At 41.8% G+C, this 18,531-nt stretch overlaps 2 protein-coding genes across 3 annotated transcripts in view; one reads left to right on the top strand and one right to left on the bottom strand.

The window, feature by feature from the left end:
- Nucleotides 1-3,142, top strand: part of LOC139386450 (zinc finger CCHC domain-containing protein 14-like) — a 42,399-nt gene extending 39,257 nt beyond the window's left edge. For both annotated transcript variants that reach the window (XM_071132136.1, XM_071132052.1), the window contains exon 13: nucleotides 940-3,142. In XM_071132136.1, coding sequence (XP_070988237.1) covers nucleotides 940-995 — 56 coding nt within the window. In that variant the 3' untranslated portion in view covers nucleotides 996-3,142. The remainder of the gene's footprint in view (nucleotides 1-939) is intronic.
- LOC139387193 (microtubule-associated proteins 1A/1B light chain 3B) lies at nucleotides 3,143-18,046 on the bottom strand. The gene is made up of 4 exons (XM_071133300.1): nucleotides 17,734-18,046; nucleotides 6,172-6,227; nucleotides 5,092-5,198; nucleotides 3,143-4,944 (listed from the first exon to the last, which is right to left on the bottom strand). Exons 1-4 carry the CDS (start codon nucleotides 17,771-17,773, stop codon nucleotides 4,770-4,772), a joined length of 378 nt encoding a protein of 125 aa, XP_070989401.1. The 5' UTR covers nucleotides 17,774-18,046; the 3' UTR covers nucleotides 3,143-4,769.
- Between the last annotated feature and the right edge of the window lie 485 nt (nucleotides 18,047-18,531).

The raw sequence follows: 18,531 nt of genomic DNA, 5'->3' as shown, positions 1-18,531 counted from the left end.
GGTAGCCATGCTGGTTAAGTGTGCCTTGAATTCTAAATAAATCACAGACAATGTCACCAGCAAAGCACCCCCACACCATCACACCTCCTCCATTCTTCACGGTGGGAACCACATGCAGAGATCATCCGTTCACCTACTCTGCGTCTAACAAAGACACGGTGGTTAGAACCAAAAATCTCAAATTTGGACTCATTGGACAAAATAACATATTTCCACCGGTCTAATGTCCATTGCTTGTGTTTCTTGGCCCAAGCAAGTCTCTTCTTATTGCTGTCATTTAGTAGTGGTTTCTTTGTAGCAATTCGACCATGAATAACTTGATTCACACAGTCTCCTCTGAACAGTTGATGTTGAGATGTGTCTGTTTCTTGAACTCTGTGTAACATTTATTTGGACTGCAATCTGAGGCTGGTAACTCTAATGAACGTATCCTCTGCAGCAGAGGTAATTCTCGATCTTCCTTTCCTGTGGCGGTCCTCATGAGAGCCAGTTTCACCATAGCGCTTGATGGTTTTTGCTACTGCACTTGAAGAAACTTTCAAAGTTCTTGAAATTTCCGGATTGACTGACCTTCATTTCTTAAAGTAATGATGGACTGTCGCTTCTCTTTGCTTATTTGAGCTGTTCATGCCGTAATATGGACTTGGTCTTTTACCAAACAGGACTGTCTTCTGTATACCACCCCTACCTTGTCACAACACAACTGATTGGGTCAAATGCATTAAGAAGGAAAGAAATTCCACAAATTAACTTTTAACAAGGCACACATGTTAATTGAAATGAATTCCAGTTGACTATCTCATAAAGCTGGTTGAGAGAATGCCAGAGCTGTCATCAAGGTGTGTCCGAACGTTTTACTGGTACTGTATATTTTTTATATCCACAGAAACCTCTTAGGGAACTTGACATATTGACCGTAATTGGTATTTTGTTTTTCAGGCACATTTCGGCTGAAGTATGCTCCTAAATCAGACAGCCAGGACTCAGGGGACTAAGAAAAACTCCTGTGATCTCACACCTGGGCACATCAGCACCTTATGTTCCTCAGATTGGAGGAGCTCCTTTCATTGACGTGACTCTTTGAACACCAGTCACAGTTTTGATGGTAGGCTGGTGAATGGTGGCCACTCAACTCAACTTAGATTCTTGCTTGAGACCATGAAGAAAGTGAAATTATAGAGTAAATTTGGAGGGTGCTATTTTTTATTTTTTTAAATATATTTTTTTACCTTTATTTAACTAGGCAAGTCAGTTAAGAACCAATTCTTGTTTTCTATGACGGCCTAGGAATAGTGGGTTAACTGCCTTGTTCAGGGGCAGAACAACAGATTTGTATTAGTTCCAGTCCATCTATAACAGATGATTTTGGTCAAAGGAAAAAATAAAAATATGACAAAACTCCTCACGCTACTCAGGTCACACCTCAGTGTCACTCAGTTCTGTAGCCAGACCCAACCCTTTCAAAACAAGTCATGTACTGTTCTAAGACAAGATGGCCTTTTAAATTGCTCTGGAGAAGAAAGTTGGATGTATATCTGAGAGGATGATGAAGTGTGAATGTAAAGACATAAGATGACTGCCAAATAATGCACATTGACTGACTGTCTGCCAAATCCTCCTCCTCTGGAACAAAGCATGTCTCTGAGGAAACAAGGAAGTACTTCTGTAATTTCCCTTTGTGTTGCCAGACAGCACAGGGGAAGAGGAAGTGAAACAAACAAGTGCTTTATTCAACAAATCATTCACTGTGGGTACAGTGCAGGTATTAATGATGAAAAGAAACAGATGGTGCCAGCATTACTAAGATGTGCCATTGATTTTGTTTTGTGTCGAACTGCCTGGAAATGATTCCAAACTTGTTTAATAATTAAGAAGTTTAGAAGTTGGAGCAGTCTAATTGTTATAATCACCACCCAAAATGGGTGGTGGTGAAATGTAAGAGGATCCTTTTTGAGAAAGATTAGATATTGAATGTGTCAGTGAATGTCTCCTTAAGTTGCCACCATGGTGTGGCATGTGAAGCACTTTTATGAGACTGGCTGGTCCCAGGCCATTGGATGTGAGTGTGACATGAGGACAGTGGTCTTCAAGGATGGACAAGTTATTATAGGTTTGTTGTGTTGCACTGGAGTGTCCCTAGCCAGTTATGGAGGACACAATTCAGTCATAAGGGACATTTCTTTGATAATGATCATATGTACCAATAAACACTTGCACCTATTGCTTCCAATAGATAGTCAAGACTTTGACTAAATCAGGATCCACTTGGAGTTCCATTCTGGTGGATGTGGTATTTGTAGGTAAGGATCAGGAAGTGGTCACTGAAGATCAAGGAATTGTAGGACAATCCAGGATTGTATCTTGACTATCTGTACAGTATTGCATGTCAGGGACTGTTGTCAAAAATGTTTTGACCACATCCATGCTGTTTATGGTCTAGGTCTCATGGGAGTAAGAGAGTTTACAGTAGGCACATTATGGCTGCAGAGCAAACATGATTCTCTGGTGGATCATTTGTTTTTACACTGTTCTGTAACATTGTGCTTAGTTAATACACCCAGGTTCATGCTGCAAACATTTTGTGTAAACAAATTAGATTTATAATCATGTCTTTATATCATTAAAATGAAATAGTGAAATTATTGACCATAGGAAATCACGTTTGTGCACAAAGCTGTGCATCCTAGATGCCTTAGCAACCCTGCATGGTACAATCATTTACTAAAGAAAATGTATGGCCATAATAAAATGATACTGTATTTTTGCTTCTGGAACGGTTTCAGCTTACTTGGTTCCAATGAGATTCTTGTCAAACATATAATGACATCTAATTAGCTGGTATTATTTGACTGTAACGTAGCAGTTTTCTTAGTCAATAGCTATGCATGTTTGATTTAAAAGGTGTTTTAAAACATTTGGTATTATTGTGAAGCAGATTTGAACTTGAAGGTCAGATCCTGTTTTATTTTTTTATGTCAGATTTTTGTATCGTATGGTGTAGTGTGTTTTAAGATTTACTTGTTTTATATACTGCATGAAAAACATTGTAAAAAGCATTTTGTTTTCTGATTTCATAGGCAACACCGTGTCTAATACCAGCATAGGCGTTCTAGATGGGGAACACTCCACAGAAACTTTTACATCGTTTACATTTTTTTTTATTCATAAAATACGAACATAAATACAAGAAAAGGTTGTAATACTGCTGTAAATATGAAGAATGAGTGGCAAACACAGGAGAATGCAGAGGAACATTGGGTTGATAACTGTACCATTCCTCTGTTATTAAACCCTCAATCAAACTGATCATAGAATCATTCTTATTCATTATGCACAAGTATAGCATATGGACATTTGTACAACGAAGCAAAATCACATTGAATGAAAACAAAATAAAGATGGAACTGCCAAAAATGCTGACATAAAAAGGCATCTAACATTTTAAACAGTTGAGGACAGCGAGAGGGAAGAGGACAGCGAGAGGGAAGAGGACAGCGAGAGGGAAGAGGACAGCAAAAGGGAAGAGGACACAAGCACACATTATAAAGGCGTAAATAACCCTCTATAAAACAAATTGAATATTCTAAAAGTGTGATGCCACCCAGAGATGAGCTCTGTCCGGAGCCCTAGGGCAGGTCTAGGTGGGGGAGAGATGGACAGACCCAGCCCATGATGCCCACCCAGTCCTAACTGGCCACCAACCCCACATCAGTGACCCTTTCAACACACGTGCAATTCCATCATCATGTCCTATCATAGTGATCAAGGTCAGTTTATTATTCCTTTCATTTGTCCAATATCTGTACACACAGAGGCAAATCTCTTATTACAATCATCAAAGCAGGTTTTCGGTAGCATAGCATTTAAAAAAAAACTTTTTTTTTTTTTTAAACAAGAGTCCCTCACATCTCTTCTATGTGAAGACATTTACGACAAAGGCAGGGAAATAAAAACATATTTGAAAAAGGACCTTCGTTTTCATTAAGGAAAGAATTGTACTTATCGCTGAACCCATAACCATTATAAAGACAGGGGGAGGTGAATGCTAAACTGAACAGACATTAACATGTAAGCCTTAAAAACTATAGTTCGCCTAGAATTGGCCAAAGTAAAGACTAAAAAGGAAATTGAAACAGTAATTTTGTCACAGCGGTTAAGACTATTGGCCTAAGTCACCCATCACAGGAGACTTTACCACATGATGACATGTTGTGGCAGTAATGTCCCATGTCAGTCAAACTGGATTCAACTAAACTGTTACAAAATTCCTCAGCAGCTGTTGTGATTGAAGCTTCATCCAAAAGACTGAGCTCATTCAAGTTTTGCAAACCCAACCAGTGGAAAAGAAAAGATGGGGTTTGCTGTATCTGAACTCAACCGTGATGGACTCAAGCAGGGATTTAACATGTAACATGTTTGAAATGAGCGAACTCAAGCTGAACTGGCAATCATCTCTGCTACACTAATCCATCCTATACAACAAAACTCAAACAAACTATTTAATCCCTTTCCCTAAACACATGGCTGAATGTATGGGTAAGGGGCAGAGTATGAGAAGGTGCAGGATAGGGCTTTTAATAACTATATGGGGCCCTTTAGCGCATGGGAGAAGAGGTTGGCTGGTTCCTATGGTCTTGGCTAAGGTTGTAAAGCAAGCATGGGTTGGAGGGAAGACAGGGGGATAGGTCTGTATTTAGGAACGAAGGATCAGGTAGGGGGGGTGGTAGATAGTATCAATGTCCGAGTGCTGGCGTGGTGGTGGGAGGCTGTTACTGGGGGGCCATGGTTCCGAAGGTCTCCTGCGAGGCGTACACCATGTAGAGGAAGCCATCGTCGTCCTTCTCGCGCTCGTATACCTCAGCGATGGCTGCCGACACGGACACCATGCTGTGGCCGTTCACCAGCAGGAAAAAGGCCTGGTTGGAGTTCAGCTGGAGGCGCCTCCTGGTGGGACAAAGATACATGGACAAAGAGTTCAGCACATCAGATCCACACATTGGTAGAAGTACATTTGCTGTAGTGAGTGCCTGATAAATGTATGTAAGTAAATACAGAGAAGGTTGAAGATAACGTAACATCATGAAAGAGCACCTGATGATTTTGATCAGTTCACTCATGTTGACATGGTCAGGAACCAGGAACTTGGTTTTATCCAGGATGGGCAGCTGCTTCTCTCCCTTGTATCTCTCAATGATGACCTTAAAGGAAGCAGAGGAAACATCTTGTTATAGAGCTCACTGTCCCCACAGCACACCATGCTAGAAGGAGTCACATTACCAAGACCATAGAAATAGAATGGGCTCCAGAACCTCTAACCCTGGCGATTTGACTGGTAAACTCAGGTGTACACCCGCGATGGCTGCCTGGTATTGTAATGTATTTTTTGTAATGTCAGTTGAGTCAACAAATCACAGAACATATTGATGGATACACTTCCTGCTTTCATTTCCAGCTTTGCTCATCGCAATGACTGCCATCATTGACTTGAATGGGGACGCCCGTTCCATTTATTATATTTCTATGACCAAGACACAGCTAGTGTCAATCAGAGGGGGAGGGGCATTACTCAGGATTTTGGGGCCCCTGGACAGACTGGTAAGGATCAGGAAGTGGTCATGTACTGTAACTGAGGCCCTTTCAGTCAGTCAGTCAGTCAGAGTGTGTGTGTGTGGAGGAGAGAGGCAGCAGATGGAAGGTTAGAGAGATATTCAATCTGATATGTGGTCTGTTTGGGTCCTGACACATGGCTAACACCGAGACGGTTCCATACCCTTCTACCTATTCTTCATGAGAATATCATGAATGTTAGGAAGGATAACCTCTGTTGAGGAAAGCATTGGATGGGTCTGTATTTAGGAATACTCTCTATCCCAATTTATAAACTGGGTGGTTCGAGCTCTGAATCCTGATTGGCTGACAGCCGTGGTATATCAGACCATATACCACGACAAAACATGTATTTTTACTGCTCTAATTAAGTTGGTAACCAGTTTATAATAGCAATAAGGCACCTCTGGGGTTTGTGGTAATAGCTGTATCTGGGCACTCTGCGTTGCGTCGTACATAAGAACAGCCCTTAGCCGTGGTATATTGGCCACATCCCCTCATGCCTTATCGCTTAAGTATATTATATCTTTGCATGGTTGTGGTGGTAATAGATCTGATACTAACCGGAATCTTGTTGGGGTGCTGCTCTCGGATCAGTCGTACATCATCTACTCTCTGCTCTGTGGACACAAGGAAGAAAGAACAGGTGAGATGACAAAACAACTATCAGACTATATCTGTTCTATATCCCATCTGCCTTTCACACAGGTAACTCAAAGGAAAAATATATATTGCCCATTTATCTCAAACCCCCTATGGTTATAGACAATACAATTAGCGCAGCAAACCAGGTAATGAATCAACTCCGACCATAAATGAAACAGCAAGTGAACATAATATTTTCTAAACTAGTCCCATCCTGCTGAACTTTGCAACTCGGTGGCCATTTGCAACAAGGCCAAAACAACGGTTTCCATGGCACCAGATAAGGCCTTGGGCCCCTTTGTTTACACACAAACCCTGGGTCAGTTTTGACTGATGGACAGAAGAAACAACACCACAAGTGCCTGGAAGGATGGACCTCTTGATCCCAATTGCTCCACTAAAATGTTCATATTTAGGCAATTCTATCCAGAAATACACAAGAGATTTTTACAGGAATAATAATTCACGTTGCTCTTAAGTAAATACAATAGACTTAAAGAGACAGTTCAGACAAATTGTTTTCTCAAAGGAGTCTTTTATAGTTGAATATTGTATATAAATTCATTCATATGATTATATAAAGGCTGAGGGCTTAAAAACAGCCTTTACTATATCTATCTAGACCTACACTGAGTGTACAAACAATAGGAACACATTCATAATATTGAGTTGGACCCCCTATTGCCCTCAGAACAGCCTCAATTCTTCAGGGCATGGACTCTACAAGGTGTTGAAAATGCTCCACAGGGATGCTTGTCCATTGTTGACTCCAATGCTTCCCACAGTTGTGTCAAGTTAGCTGGACCATTCTTGATACACACTGTTGAGAGTGAAAAACCCAGCAGCGTTGCAGTTCTTGACACACTCAAAACGGTTCGCCTGGCACCTACTACCATACCCTGTTCAAAGGCACTGAAATATTTTGTCTTGCCCATTCACCCTCTGAATGGCACACATACACAATCCATGTCTCAAGGCTTAATACTCTTTCTTTAACCCATCTCCTCCCTTTCATCTACACTGATTGAAGTGGATTTTACCAGTTAAATGTAATTAAATGTCATCTACGTAATCCCCAAAAGTAATTATTTATCATGAGAGGGCCATAATGCTGCATACTCAAAGAACGGTTAAAATCTCACATTTCTGGCAAAAAATAGTTATAAATTGCTGAGATGTAGTCACTTTTGAGGACACAAGCTCAAGTACACTTTTTTTTTTTTTTACATTAGGAAATTAAATATTTTATGATGTATTCCATATTCAACAAAACTGTATGAATAAGGAAGGTGAAATCTTATAGTTAGTCGTTTCATAATTTGATTATGCTATATTTAGAAAGTATATAAGTCATTTCCACTGTTAAATACATATTTATATGTTTAGTGTTAGAGAAAATTTACATATTTTCTAAAGGTCTCTCTTGATCAAAACGTCTGCCAGCATCGCTGTGAACGTCTCAGTTCTAGCTTGGCTTCCTGAACTCGTTAGGAACTCGCCTCATATTAATCTTATGTGTCTAGGACAAACAATGCTATAAATCGATCATTGAATGTGCTACTGTAGGGCTGGGCGGTATACCGTATTTTACTATATACCGGAATTTATGAACGGACCGGTTTGGGTTTTTACTTTACCTTCTATAACGGTATTTTAAATGTTTGGTTTGTTAAATGTGTTATGCCGTATGTAATATAAATGTTTATAGTTTACTCAGCTACTTGAGTCATCCCTCTCTCCATGCCGCTTTCCACAGACCTAGTCCCACCCCGTCACTCAAGGGGTGCATATTTGTTGTTGCTTGACCACGATACTTTCGTTCAGTCTGCATGGCCAATGCAGCACATGCAACAATGTTGATGACGATGTTGTTTACACTTTGATCTTAATGTAAATCCACAAGCGTTCTATAATTACAATATTAGTTTGTGTTTCTTACATCTGCAAACAGCTAGTTTATTTTCTTAGCAAGTTAAGCTAAACCGTGTTAGCCACTAATGCTAATCGCTAGGCAGCTGGCTAGCTAATAAAAGTACGGCGTCAGAGCAAACGTAGCTAGCTAATGCAGCCTGATACCAGTACTGGTGGAGGCTTAAATCCGCATGTTGTTTGTGCAACCGTATCTTCTAAATCAAAGAGGAATAGGAGAAGCATGAATATGTTGGCTATATGAATAAAGATGTCATGTAACCAAAGATTATAGGGTCCCCAAGGAAACACTGAACATCAATTTGGTTCTTACCCTGTCACAATAACTCGTCCATGGCATTTTCATTCGTCGTCATGTCAAACACTGTATTCAAAGAACCTACTATTATTTATATTCAAACTATAGAATTACAATAAACATTCTATTTCCATGATTCCAAAAATTCACCCAGGTGTTTTGATCTAAATCGCAATTGCAACATTTGGTTAAAAATAAGGCCTAGTATTTTTGCCATATCGTGGCAGTTTGGAAATGATCTCAAATGAGTGCAGGAAATTCAGAAATAGGTTGAAGTTGAATTGAGCAGTATAAAACAAATCAGAATGGAAAAATAATTTAGAATATATATGTATTGCCACCCTAGGGTCACGCACTACTCAAAGCAAATGTATAATTTTTATTAATCAAAAACATAAAATATTGTTAAATAGTCATTCCGTTAAAAAAATGAAAAATACCATATGATATATTTTGGCCATATCGCCCAGCTACCATAGTAAAACCACTCCCTACAGCTGCGCTACAATGTAACGATTGCAGGCATGTGAATTGTCAGTGGTTGTGAGGAAAGAGTTGGACAGTTGTAAGAGCAAATGAGATATTAAAAATCAAATCAAATTTTATTTGTCACATACACATGGTTAGCAGATGTTAATGCGAGTGTAGCGAAATGCTTGTGCTTCTAGTTCCGACAATGCAGTAATAACCAACAAGTAATCTAGCTAACAATTCCAAAACTACGTGTAAGGGGATAAAGAATATGTACATGAAGATATATGAATGAGTGATGGTACAGAGCGGCATAGGCAAGATACAGTAGATGGTATTGAGTGCAGTATATACATATGAGATGAGTATGTAAACAAAGTGGCATAGTTAAAGTGGCTAGTGATACATGTATTATATAAAGATGCAGTAGATGATATAGAGTACAGTATATACATATACATATGAGATGAATAATGTAGGGTATGTAAACATTATATTAGGTAGCATTGTTTAAAGTGGCTAGTGATATATTTTACATCATTTCCCATCAATTCCCATTATTAAAGTGGCTGGAGTTGAGTCAGTGTGTTGGCAGCAGCCACTCAATGTTAGTGGTGGCTGTTTAACAGTCTGATGGACTTGAGATAGAAGCTGTTTTTCAGTCTCTCGATCCCAGCTTTGATGCACCTGTACTGACCTCGCCTTCTGGATGATAGCGGGGTGAACAGGCAGTGGCTCGGGTGGTTGTTGTCCTTGATGTAAACATCAGTGACATCAGGTGGTGTAGGTGTCCTGGAGGGCAGGTAGTTTGCCCCCGGTGATGCGTTGTGCCGACCTCACTACCGTCTGGAGAGCCTTACGGTTGTGGGCGGAGCAGTTGCCGTACCAGGCGGTGATACAGCCCGACAGGATGCTCTCGATTGTGCATCTGTAGAAGTTTGTGAGTGCTTTTGGTGACAAGCCAAATTTCTTCAGCCTCCTGAGGTTGCGCTGCTGCGCCTTCTTCACGATGAATTGGTGGACCAATTCAGTTTGTCTGTGATGTGTACGCCGAGGAACTTAAAACTTACTACCCTCTCCACTACTGTTCCATCAATGTGGATAGGGGGGTGTTCCCTCTGCTGTTTCCTGAAGTCCACAATCATCTCCTTAGTTTTGTTGACGTTGAGTGTGAGGTTATTTTCCTGACACCACACTCCGAGGGCCCTCACCTCCTCCCTGTAGGCCGTCTCGTCGTTGTTGGTAATCAAGCCTACCACTGTTGTGTCGTCCGCAAACTTGATGATTGAGTTGGAGGCGTGCGTGGCCACGCAGTCGTGGGTGAACAGGGAGTACAGGAGAGGGCTCAGAACGCACCCTTGTGGGGCCCCAGTGTTGAGGATCAGCGGGGTGGAAATGTTGTTGCCTACCCTCACCACCTGGGGGCGGCCCGTCAGGAAGTCCAGTACCCAGTTGCACAGGGCGGGGTCGAGACCCAGGGTCTTGAGCTTGATGACGAGCTTGGAGGGCACTATGGTGTTAAATGCCGAGCTGTAGTCGATGAACAGCATTCTCACATAGGTATTCCTCTTGTCCAGATGGGTTAGGGCAGTGTGCCATGTGGTTGAGATTGCATCGTCTGTGGACCTATTTGGGCGTTAAGCAAATTGGAGTGGGTTTAGGGTGTCAGGTAGGGTGGAGGTGATATGGTCCTTGACTAGTCTCTCAAAGCACTTCATGATGACGGAAGTGAGTGCTACGGGGCGGTAGTCGTTTAGCTCAGTTACCTTAGCTTTCTTGGGAACAGGAACAATGGTGGCCCTCTTGAAGCATGTGGGAACAACAGACTGGGGTAGGGATTGATTGAATATGTCCGTAAACACACGGTTTCTGGTTTGGGAATGCCAACTCTGTCGGCGCCGGAAGTCTCAATGAAGGACATCCCAGATTCAAGTGGTTTTAGATTTCACATTCCACTTCACACAGGCACAGAAGAAATGCTACGGTGTCTGTGGGAACCATGGCTTTCGCTCAATGCGAGCCATTTTGATCTACGGTGTACACAGATCGATTTATAAGCGAAAATGTCGGTCGGTACCAGTACCAGAACCATGCACATCTAAGAGGTTTTAAAAAGTGACATCTCTTAGGGATCAAAGATTGGGGATCAAACCTACGTATTCCCCCCCCCCCCCCCCGCATTGTTTGAAACTCATTTGGTACATAATGTTGCTGCTTCCGTCTCTTATGACCAAAAAGAGCTTCTGGACATCAGAACAGTGATTACCCACCTCGAAACGTACAAAGATTTTTCTTTAATGAGTCAGATGCGAAGGATATACTGCTTTGTCAAGACAAGGCCCAAATCCCTGTCATCCGCGTGTAGAAAAGACAGAGGAAAAAGTGGGAGAAGGGCGGGGTGCCTTGTAAAAATTTGCCGGCGAGTAGGTAAACCACCACCACCCTCCGTATTATTGGCCAACGTGCAACCACTTAAAAAAAACTGGCCAATCTACGATTAAGACTATCCTACCAACGGGATTTAAAAAACTGTAATATCTTATGTTTCACCAAGACATGGTTAAATGACGACAAAGATAATATAGAGCTGGCTGGCTTCTTCATTCATCGGCAGGACAGATCAGCGACAGTGGGGAGAACAAGTACTTGACACACTGCCGATTTTGCAGGTTTTGGTACTTACAAAGCATGTAGAGGTCTGTAATTTTTGATCATAGGTACACTTCAACTGTGAGACAGAATGTAAAACAAAAATCCAGAAAATCACATTGTATGATTTTTAAGTAATTAATTTAGCATTTTATTGCATGACATAAGTATTTGATACATCAGAAAAGCAGAACTTATTTTTGGTACAGAAAGCTTTGTTTGCAATAACAGAAATCATACGTTTCCTGTAGTTCTTGACCAGGTTTGCACACACTGCAACAGGGATTTTGGCCCACTCCTCCATACAGACCTTCTCCAGATCCTTCAGGTTTCAGGGCTGTCGCTGGGCAATACGGACTTTCAGCTCCCTCCAAAGATTTTCTATTGGGTTCAGGTCTGGAGACTGGCTAGGCCACTCCAGGACCTTGAGATGCTTCTTACGGAGCCACTCCTTAGTTGTCCTGGCTGTGTGTTTCGGGTCGTTGTCATGCTGGAAGACCCAGCCACGACCAATCTTCAATGCTCTTACTAAGGGAAGGAGGTTGTTGGCCAAGATCTCGCGATACATGGCCCCATCCACCCTCCCCTCAATACGGTGCAGTCGCCCTGTCCCCTTTGCAGAAAAGCATCCCCAAAGAATGATGTTTCCACCTCCATGCTTCACGGTTGGGATGGTGTTCTTGGGGTTGTACTCATCCTTCTTCTTCCTCCAAACACGGCGAGTGGAGTTTAGACCAAAAAGCTATATTTTTGTCTCATCAGACCACATGATCTCCCATTCCTCCTCTGGATCATCCAGATGGTCATTGGCAAACTTCAGACGGGCCTGGACATGCGCTGGCTTGAGCAGGATGACCTCATGGATTTTAATCCATGACGGCGTAGTGTGTTACTAATGGTTTTCTTTGAGACTGTGGTCCCAGCTCTCTTCTGTTCATTGACCAGGTCCTGCCGTGTAGTTCTGGGCTGATCCCTCGCCTTCCTCGTGATCATTGATGCCCCATGAGGTGAGATCTTGCATGGAACTCCAGACCGAGGGTGATTGACCGTCATCTTGAACTCCTTCCATTTTCTAATAATTGCACCAACAGTTGTTGCCTTCTCACCAAGCTGCTTGCCTATTGTCCTGTAGCCGATCCCAGGCTTGTACAGGTCTACAATTTTATCCCTGATGTCCTTACACAGCTCTCTGGTCTTGGCCATTGTGGAGAGGTTGGAGTCTGTTTGATTGAGTGTGTGGACAGGTGTCTTTTATACAGGTAACGAGTTCAAACAGGTGCAGTTAATACAGGTAATGAGTGGAGAACAGGAGGGATTCTTAAAGAAAAACTAACAGGTCTGTGAGAGCCGGAATTCTTACTGGTTGGTAGGTGATCAAATACTTATGTCATGCAATAAAATGAAAATTAATTACTTAAAAATCATACAATATGATTTTCTGGATTTTTGTTTTAGATTCCGTCTCTCACAGTTGAAGTGTACCTATGATAAATGACATATCTCTACATGCTATGTAAGTAGGAAAACCTGCAAAATCAGCAGCAATACTTGTTCTCCCCACTGTATGTCTACTAAGACGAGGGGCGGGAGTGTGTGTCTATTTGTCAATAACTGCTGGTGTGCAATGTCTAATATTAAAGAAGTCTCGAGGTATTGCTCGCCTGAGGTAGAATATCACATGATATGCTGTAGACCACACTATCTACCAAGAGAGTTCTCATCTATATTACTCATAGCAGTCTATTTACCACCACAAACCGATGCTGGCACTAAGACCGCACTCAACGAACTTAAATCCGTTTTAACCTCATTTCTACCAGCATGTCACATGTGCAACCAGAAGGAGAAAAAAAACTCTAGACCACCTTGACACCACACACAGTGACCGTACATACATATCCCAACCAGAAGCCATGGAATACAGGCAAGATCCGCACCGAGCTAAAGGCTAGTGCTGCCGCTTTCAACGAGGGGGACACTAATCCGGATGCTTGTAAGAAATCCCACCATTCCCTCAGACAAACCAAACAGGCAAAGTGTCAATACAGGATTAATTTTGAATCCTACCACACTGGATCTGGCAGGGCTTGAAAAAAACTGACTACAAAGGGAAACCCAGCCGCAAGCTGCCCAGTGACATGAGCCCAGTGACATGAGATAAATGTCTTTTATGCTCACTTCGAGGCAATCAACACTGAAGCATGCATGAGAGCACCAGCTGTTCTGGTCGACTGTGTGATCACGCTCTCCTTAGCCAATGTGAGCAAGACCTTTAAACAGGTCAACATTCAAAGCCGCGGGGCCAGACGGATACCACGACGTGTATTCAAAGCATGCACGAACCTAGCAAGTATCTTCACTGACATTTTCCGTGATTGAGTCTGTAATACCTACATGTTTCAAACAAAGTTAACCTGCCTAAATTATTACCGCCCCGTAGCACTCACGTCAGTAGCCATGAAGTGCTTTGAAAGGCTGGTCATGGCTCACATCAACACCATCATGCCGGAAACCCTAGACCCACCACAATTCGCATACCGCCCCAACAGATCCACAGATGACACAATCTCAAATTGAACTCCACACTGCTCTTTCCCACCTGGATAAAATAAACACCTATGTGAGAATGCTGTTCCCTGACTACAGCTCAGCATTCAACACCAGTGCCCACAAAGCTCATCACTAAGCTAAGGACCCTCGGACTAAACACCTCCCTCTGCAACTGGATCCTGGACTTCCTGACGGGCTGCCCCCAGGTGGTAAGGGAGGCAACAACACATCTGCCACACTGATTCTCAACATTGGGGCCACTCAGGAGTGTATGCTTAGTCCCCTCCTGTACTCCCAAGACTGCTTGGCCAAGCACGACTCCAACACCATCATTAAGTTTGCTGACGACACAACGGTGGTAGGCCTGATCACCGACAACGATAAGACAGCCTATAGGGAGGTGGTCAGAGAACTGGCAGTGTAGTGCCAAGACAACAACCTCTCCCTCAATGTGAACATGACAAAGGAGCTGATCGTGGACTATGGGAAAAGGAGGGCCGAACAGGCCCCCATTAATATTGATGGGCTGAAGTGGAGCGGGTTGAGAGTTAAGTTCCTTGGTGTCCACATCGCCAAAGAACTATCCTGGTCCAAACTCACCAAGACAGTTGTGAAGAGGGCACGACAACACCTTTCCCCCTCAGGAGAGTGAAAAGATTTTACATGGGTCCCCAGATCCTCAGAAAGTTCTACAGCTACACAATCGAGAGCATCCTGACCAGTTGCATCACCGCCTGGTATGGCAACTGCTCGGTGTCTGACCGTAAGGCGCGGTATCGGTCTCGCTATTGTTATGTCATTTTCTTGTGTTACATTTTTATTTTTTATATATTTATATATATTTTTTTACTTGAGTTTATTTATAAAATACTTTCTTAAATCCATTTCTTGAACTGCATTGTTGGATAAGGGCTTGTAAGTAATAATTTCATGGTAAGGTCTACCTACACCTGCTGTATTCGGCGCATGTGACAAATACAATTTGATTAAAATACTGTCAAAAGTACTGGCAGACTGATTTGTAATAGACTGCCATAGCCACAATTAATAAAGTAAACATTGGCCGTTGATTACATCACCTTTTTCACCACATGGGGTACCGCCCATGTTCTCAGATAACACATGAACTAGAGTGATGCTGTGAAGTCAGCACGTTCCTAGTGTGGAGGACAACATCCCTAAAATGTGGTTTTGAGCGATGTAAGTAAAGAAAACTGACCCAGAAGTGTTTTTCTGTTGTAGAGCTGTGCATAGTTGTTTAAGGTTCCAGTTACAAAAACACGAAATTATGGCTGATAGTACAGCTAAAACAGATATTGTGCACTTCTCGCCCAGCGTGTTCTCAGATCAGACATAACATAGTTACTGTGAATCCGGGACACACAAATTAGTATGATATATTTGGTATGGTTAGGCTGCGATTTAGGTAATATTCTGAATGGAGTTATTTTTAACTGTAGTATGTGAAAGCGCATGCAGCCTCAATTAGCCTAGCTAGATAACGCTAGCTAGCTTAACTAGCTTCTCCCGGTTTGATGCAGTCAAGACAGGTACTACTTAATCATTTTTGATAAATAACCTAGCTATGGCAGCTATTAGTCTACTATAGCTGTGAGTAGGCCCCACTTGCTAGAGCGGCACCTCTCTGCCTTGTCTCGCGCATTATCAGCTCCGCTTAATAAAGTAGCTTTAAAAAGGTACTTTTCTGTTGCTTTCCTCACTCAGATTGGACCGGGTCTGGATCCAATCAGGTCCATACGGAATGAGTCTAGTTGTCCTCGGGTCCGTTTGGAACAGGTTTAAATAAATGAATCAGTAATAAGTTACGAATTCTAGCTAGGTGGCTAACGTTGGCTAGGTGGAGTTAATTAAAAGAAAACAATAAAATAAAAAATTAAACCTTCAGTTAAGAACAAATTCTTATTTAACTGACGACCTAGGAACAGTTTGTTAACTGCCTTGTTCAGGGGCAGAACAACAGATTTTTTACCTTGTCAGCTCGGGGATTCAATCTAGCAACCTTTTGGTTACTTGCCCAACACTCTAACCACTAGGCTACCTGCTGACATTGGCTAGCTGGCTAACGTCGGCTGGGTTAGCGTTAAGGAGTTAAGTTAAAGGGTTATAGGGGAAGGGTTAGCTAAAAGGGTTAACTAGGCAAGCCAGTTAAGAACAAATTCTTATTTACATTGACAGCCTTCCCAGGCCAAACCCAGACGACACTGAGCTAATTATGAACCGCCCTATTCCAATCACGGCCAGATGTGATGCAACATGGATTCAAACCGAAAGAGGCAGTGACACCTCTTGCACTGAGAGGCAGTGTCTTAGACCACTGCACCACTTGGGAGTCCAGTGGTTAGAGCATTGGGCCAGTAACCGAAAAGTTGCTAGATCGAATCCCAGAGCTGACAAGGTAAAAATCTGTCGTTCTGCCCACAAGTCAAAATACAAAACTTAACATATCATACTGAATGCACCCCCCTCGGCAGGTACAAAAGTAACATTGCAGTAGTTCAGTTCTAGGTCTATTTAATTTCAACTAATTTGCTCTAGAAATGAAATTACAGGTAGAGGACACAAACTGTCGGAGTAAAAAACTAAAAGTGTTACTTTCGTCCAGGTTCTCCCTACTGTGGCAACAACAAAAAAAAAGATTTCAAAATGGGGTCGCGGGCCCAAAAAGTTTGGGAATCCCCGAGTTAGGATAATTGGGTTAAGAAAGGGGTTAGGGTTCGCTGAAAAGCTCTCCTAACCTGCTACGAAAACTAACGTCCGGTTGTAGCTGTACGCCATCTAGTCACATCACAACCCTAAACAAGGAACCTCATCTCAGACGCAACACTGTATTGAACATAAAGGCCTATTGACAGAAAGCGAAATTAACATGACAATCCATATTTGGTTTGTTATCTGGGTCTACATGATATAATGTTACAGTTAGCCTACAGACATTTGTTTTTGGCCCCTTCCCCCAAGGCCCTCTTTTCACCTCCGCAATCCGTCCCATCCCATCCCCCAATTTTGCGCACTTCCCTGCATTTCGAGAAGAGCAATAGGCCTATGTAGCCTACTTGTTTATTTTTTTAAACATCCCTTTCCCAAACAAATTGAGCTCAACAGAATCCGATTATCGTTTCGCTGTCATTGACATACATTTTACAGAGACAGACATTGTAGGCTAAAGCCTACCAACTAAACACAACACCAATATTTGCTCAGTCTATTCGGATTGCATAACATGACCCACTGAGGATATAACCTTTTTTATTTGCCTAGATACAGCCACCACACTTAATTATCACGAATTTGTCGCTTTGAAAAGCCAAGTGTAGGCCTATATTATATCAAATTAATTATCTTCCAAATTTGTACCTAGACTGTTTATTGCCTTTTGCGTCTGGTCGAAGTTGAACTGATGAACTATTCAGACACTAGGGGCAATTGGGAAACCATCTGTTTTCCACATAAAAGATGACATTACGAAATAAGGATCCATCAAATGTGAACAGTTACTAATTGAAATAACGACATAATCTATAAAATCAGATTCCAATGTTAAAATGTGTGGTGTTAGTACATACCAAATGTCCTCCTTTGTTTGAATGTCTTCTCTGAAGGCATATTTCACGCAGGTCAAACTGTTTCGTAAATGAGGCAAAAGATGCCTGTAAGAATGGTAAATATATTTTCAACCGTAGGCGATTTAAACTGTTGGGCGATCCAAGACCAATTTTTTGTAAGAATAACAAATTATTTTACTCCTTTGATGTCGTTCGACTCCTTCCTTGCTATCTGCTGCGGAGTCTACAGCAAAACAAACCAGTCAGCTGATACTTGACGTCATTGAGAGAGAGAGAGAGAGAGAGATTACCCTGGTTCAGGCCTGGAGTGAATAATCTGAAAACCTGGCTAACGAACAATTCGACTCAAATTTGGCACAGATACAATTAGATAAGGCTTACTAAACTAATGCGTTATTAGTTGTTAGGAACATGTAGGAGCCCTTATAATGTCTTATTGAAATATGTAAAAGGTCCTGTAATATGTTAAACATGTCCATGCACATTTTTCAAAAGACAGAAAATAGTTGTTATTTAGACAGGGCTGCTATGAAAGTAGTAAATAAGTAAATCAACTTCAGCAGTGAGTGAGTCACTACAATATTTTTTTGCTTACAGATAGACAAACCCATTGTCCAAATAGACAAACCTGTTGTCTCAATCTCACACAACATAATTATTATTTGTTGTTTCAATAGAGTGAAAGCTTAAATGTGTTACACAGGATTTAAAAAGGCTGTTTTTACTTTGTGGCTGTTTTATCTAGTGGAAATCGGGTTAAGTGGCCAATGTAGAAATCGCTGTTTGCTCAATTTAAGT

This window comes from Oncorhynchus clarkii, chromosome 1 (genome assembly GCF_045791955.1).
Source record: "Oncorhynchus clarkii lewisi isolate Uvic-CL-2024 chromosome 1, UVic_Ocla_1.0, whole genome shotgun sequence".
In the NCBI taxonomy this organism is placed as follows: domain Eukaryota; kingdom Metazoa; phylum Chordata; class Actinopteri; order Salmoniformes; family Salmonidae; genus Oncorhynchus; species Oncorhynchus clarkii.
This window is presented reverse-complemented; position numbering and strand designations above follow the sequence as displayed.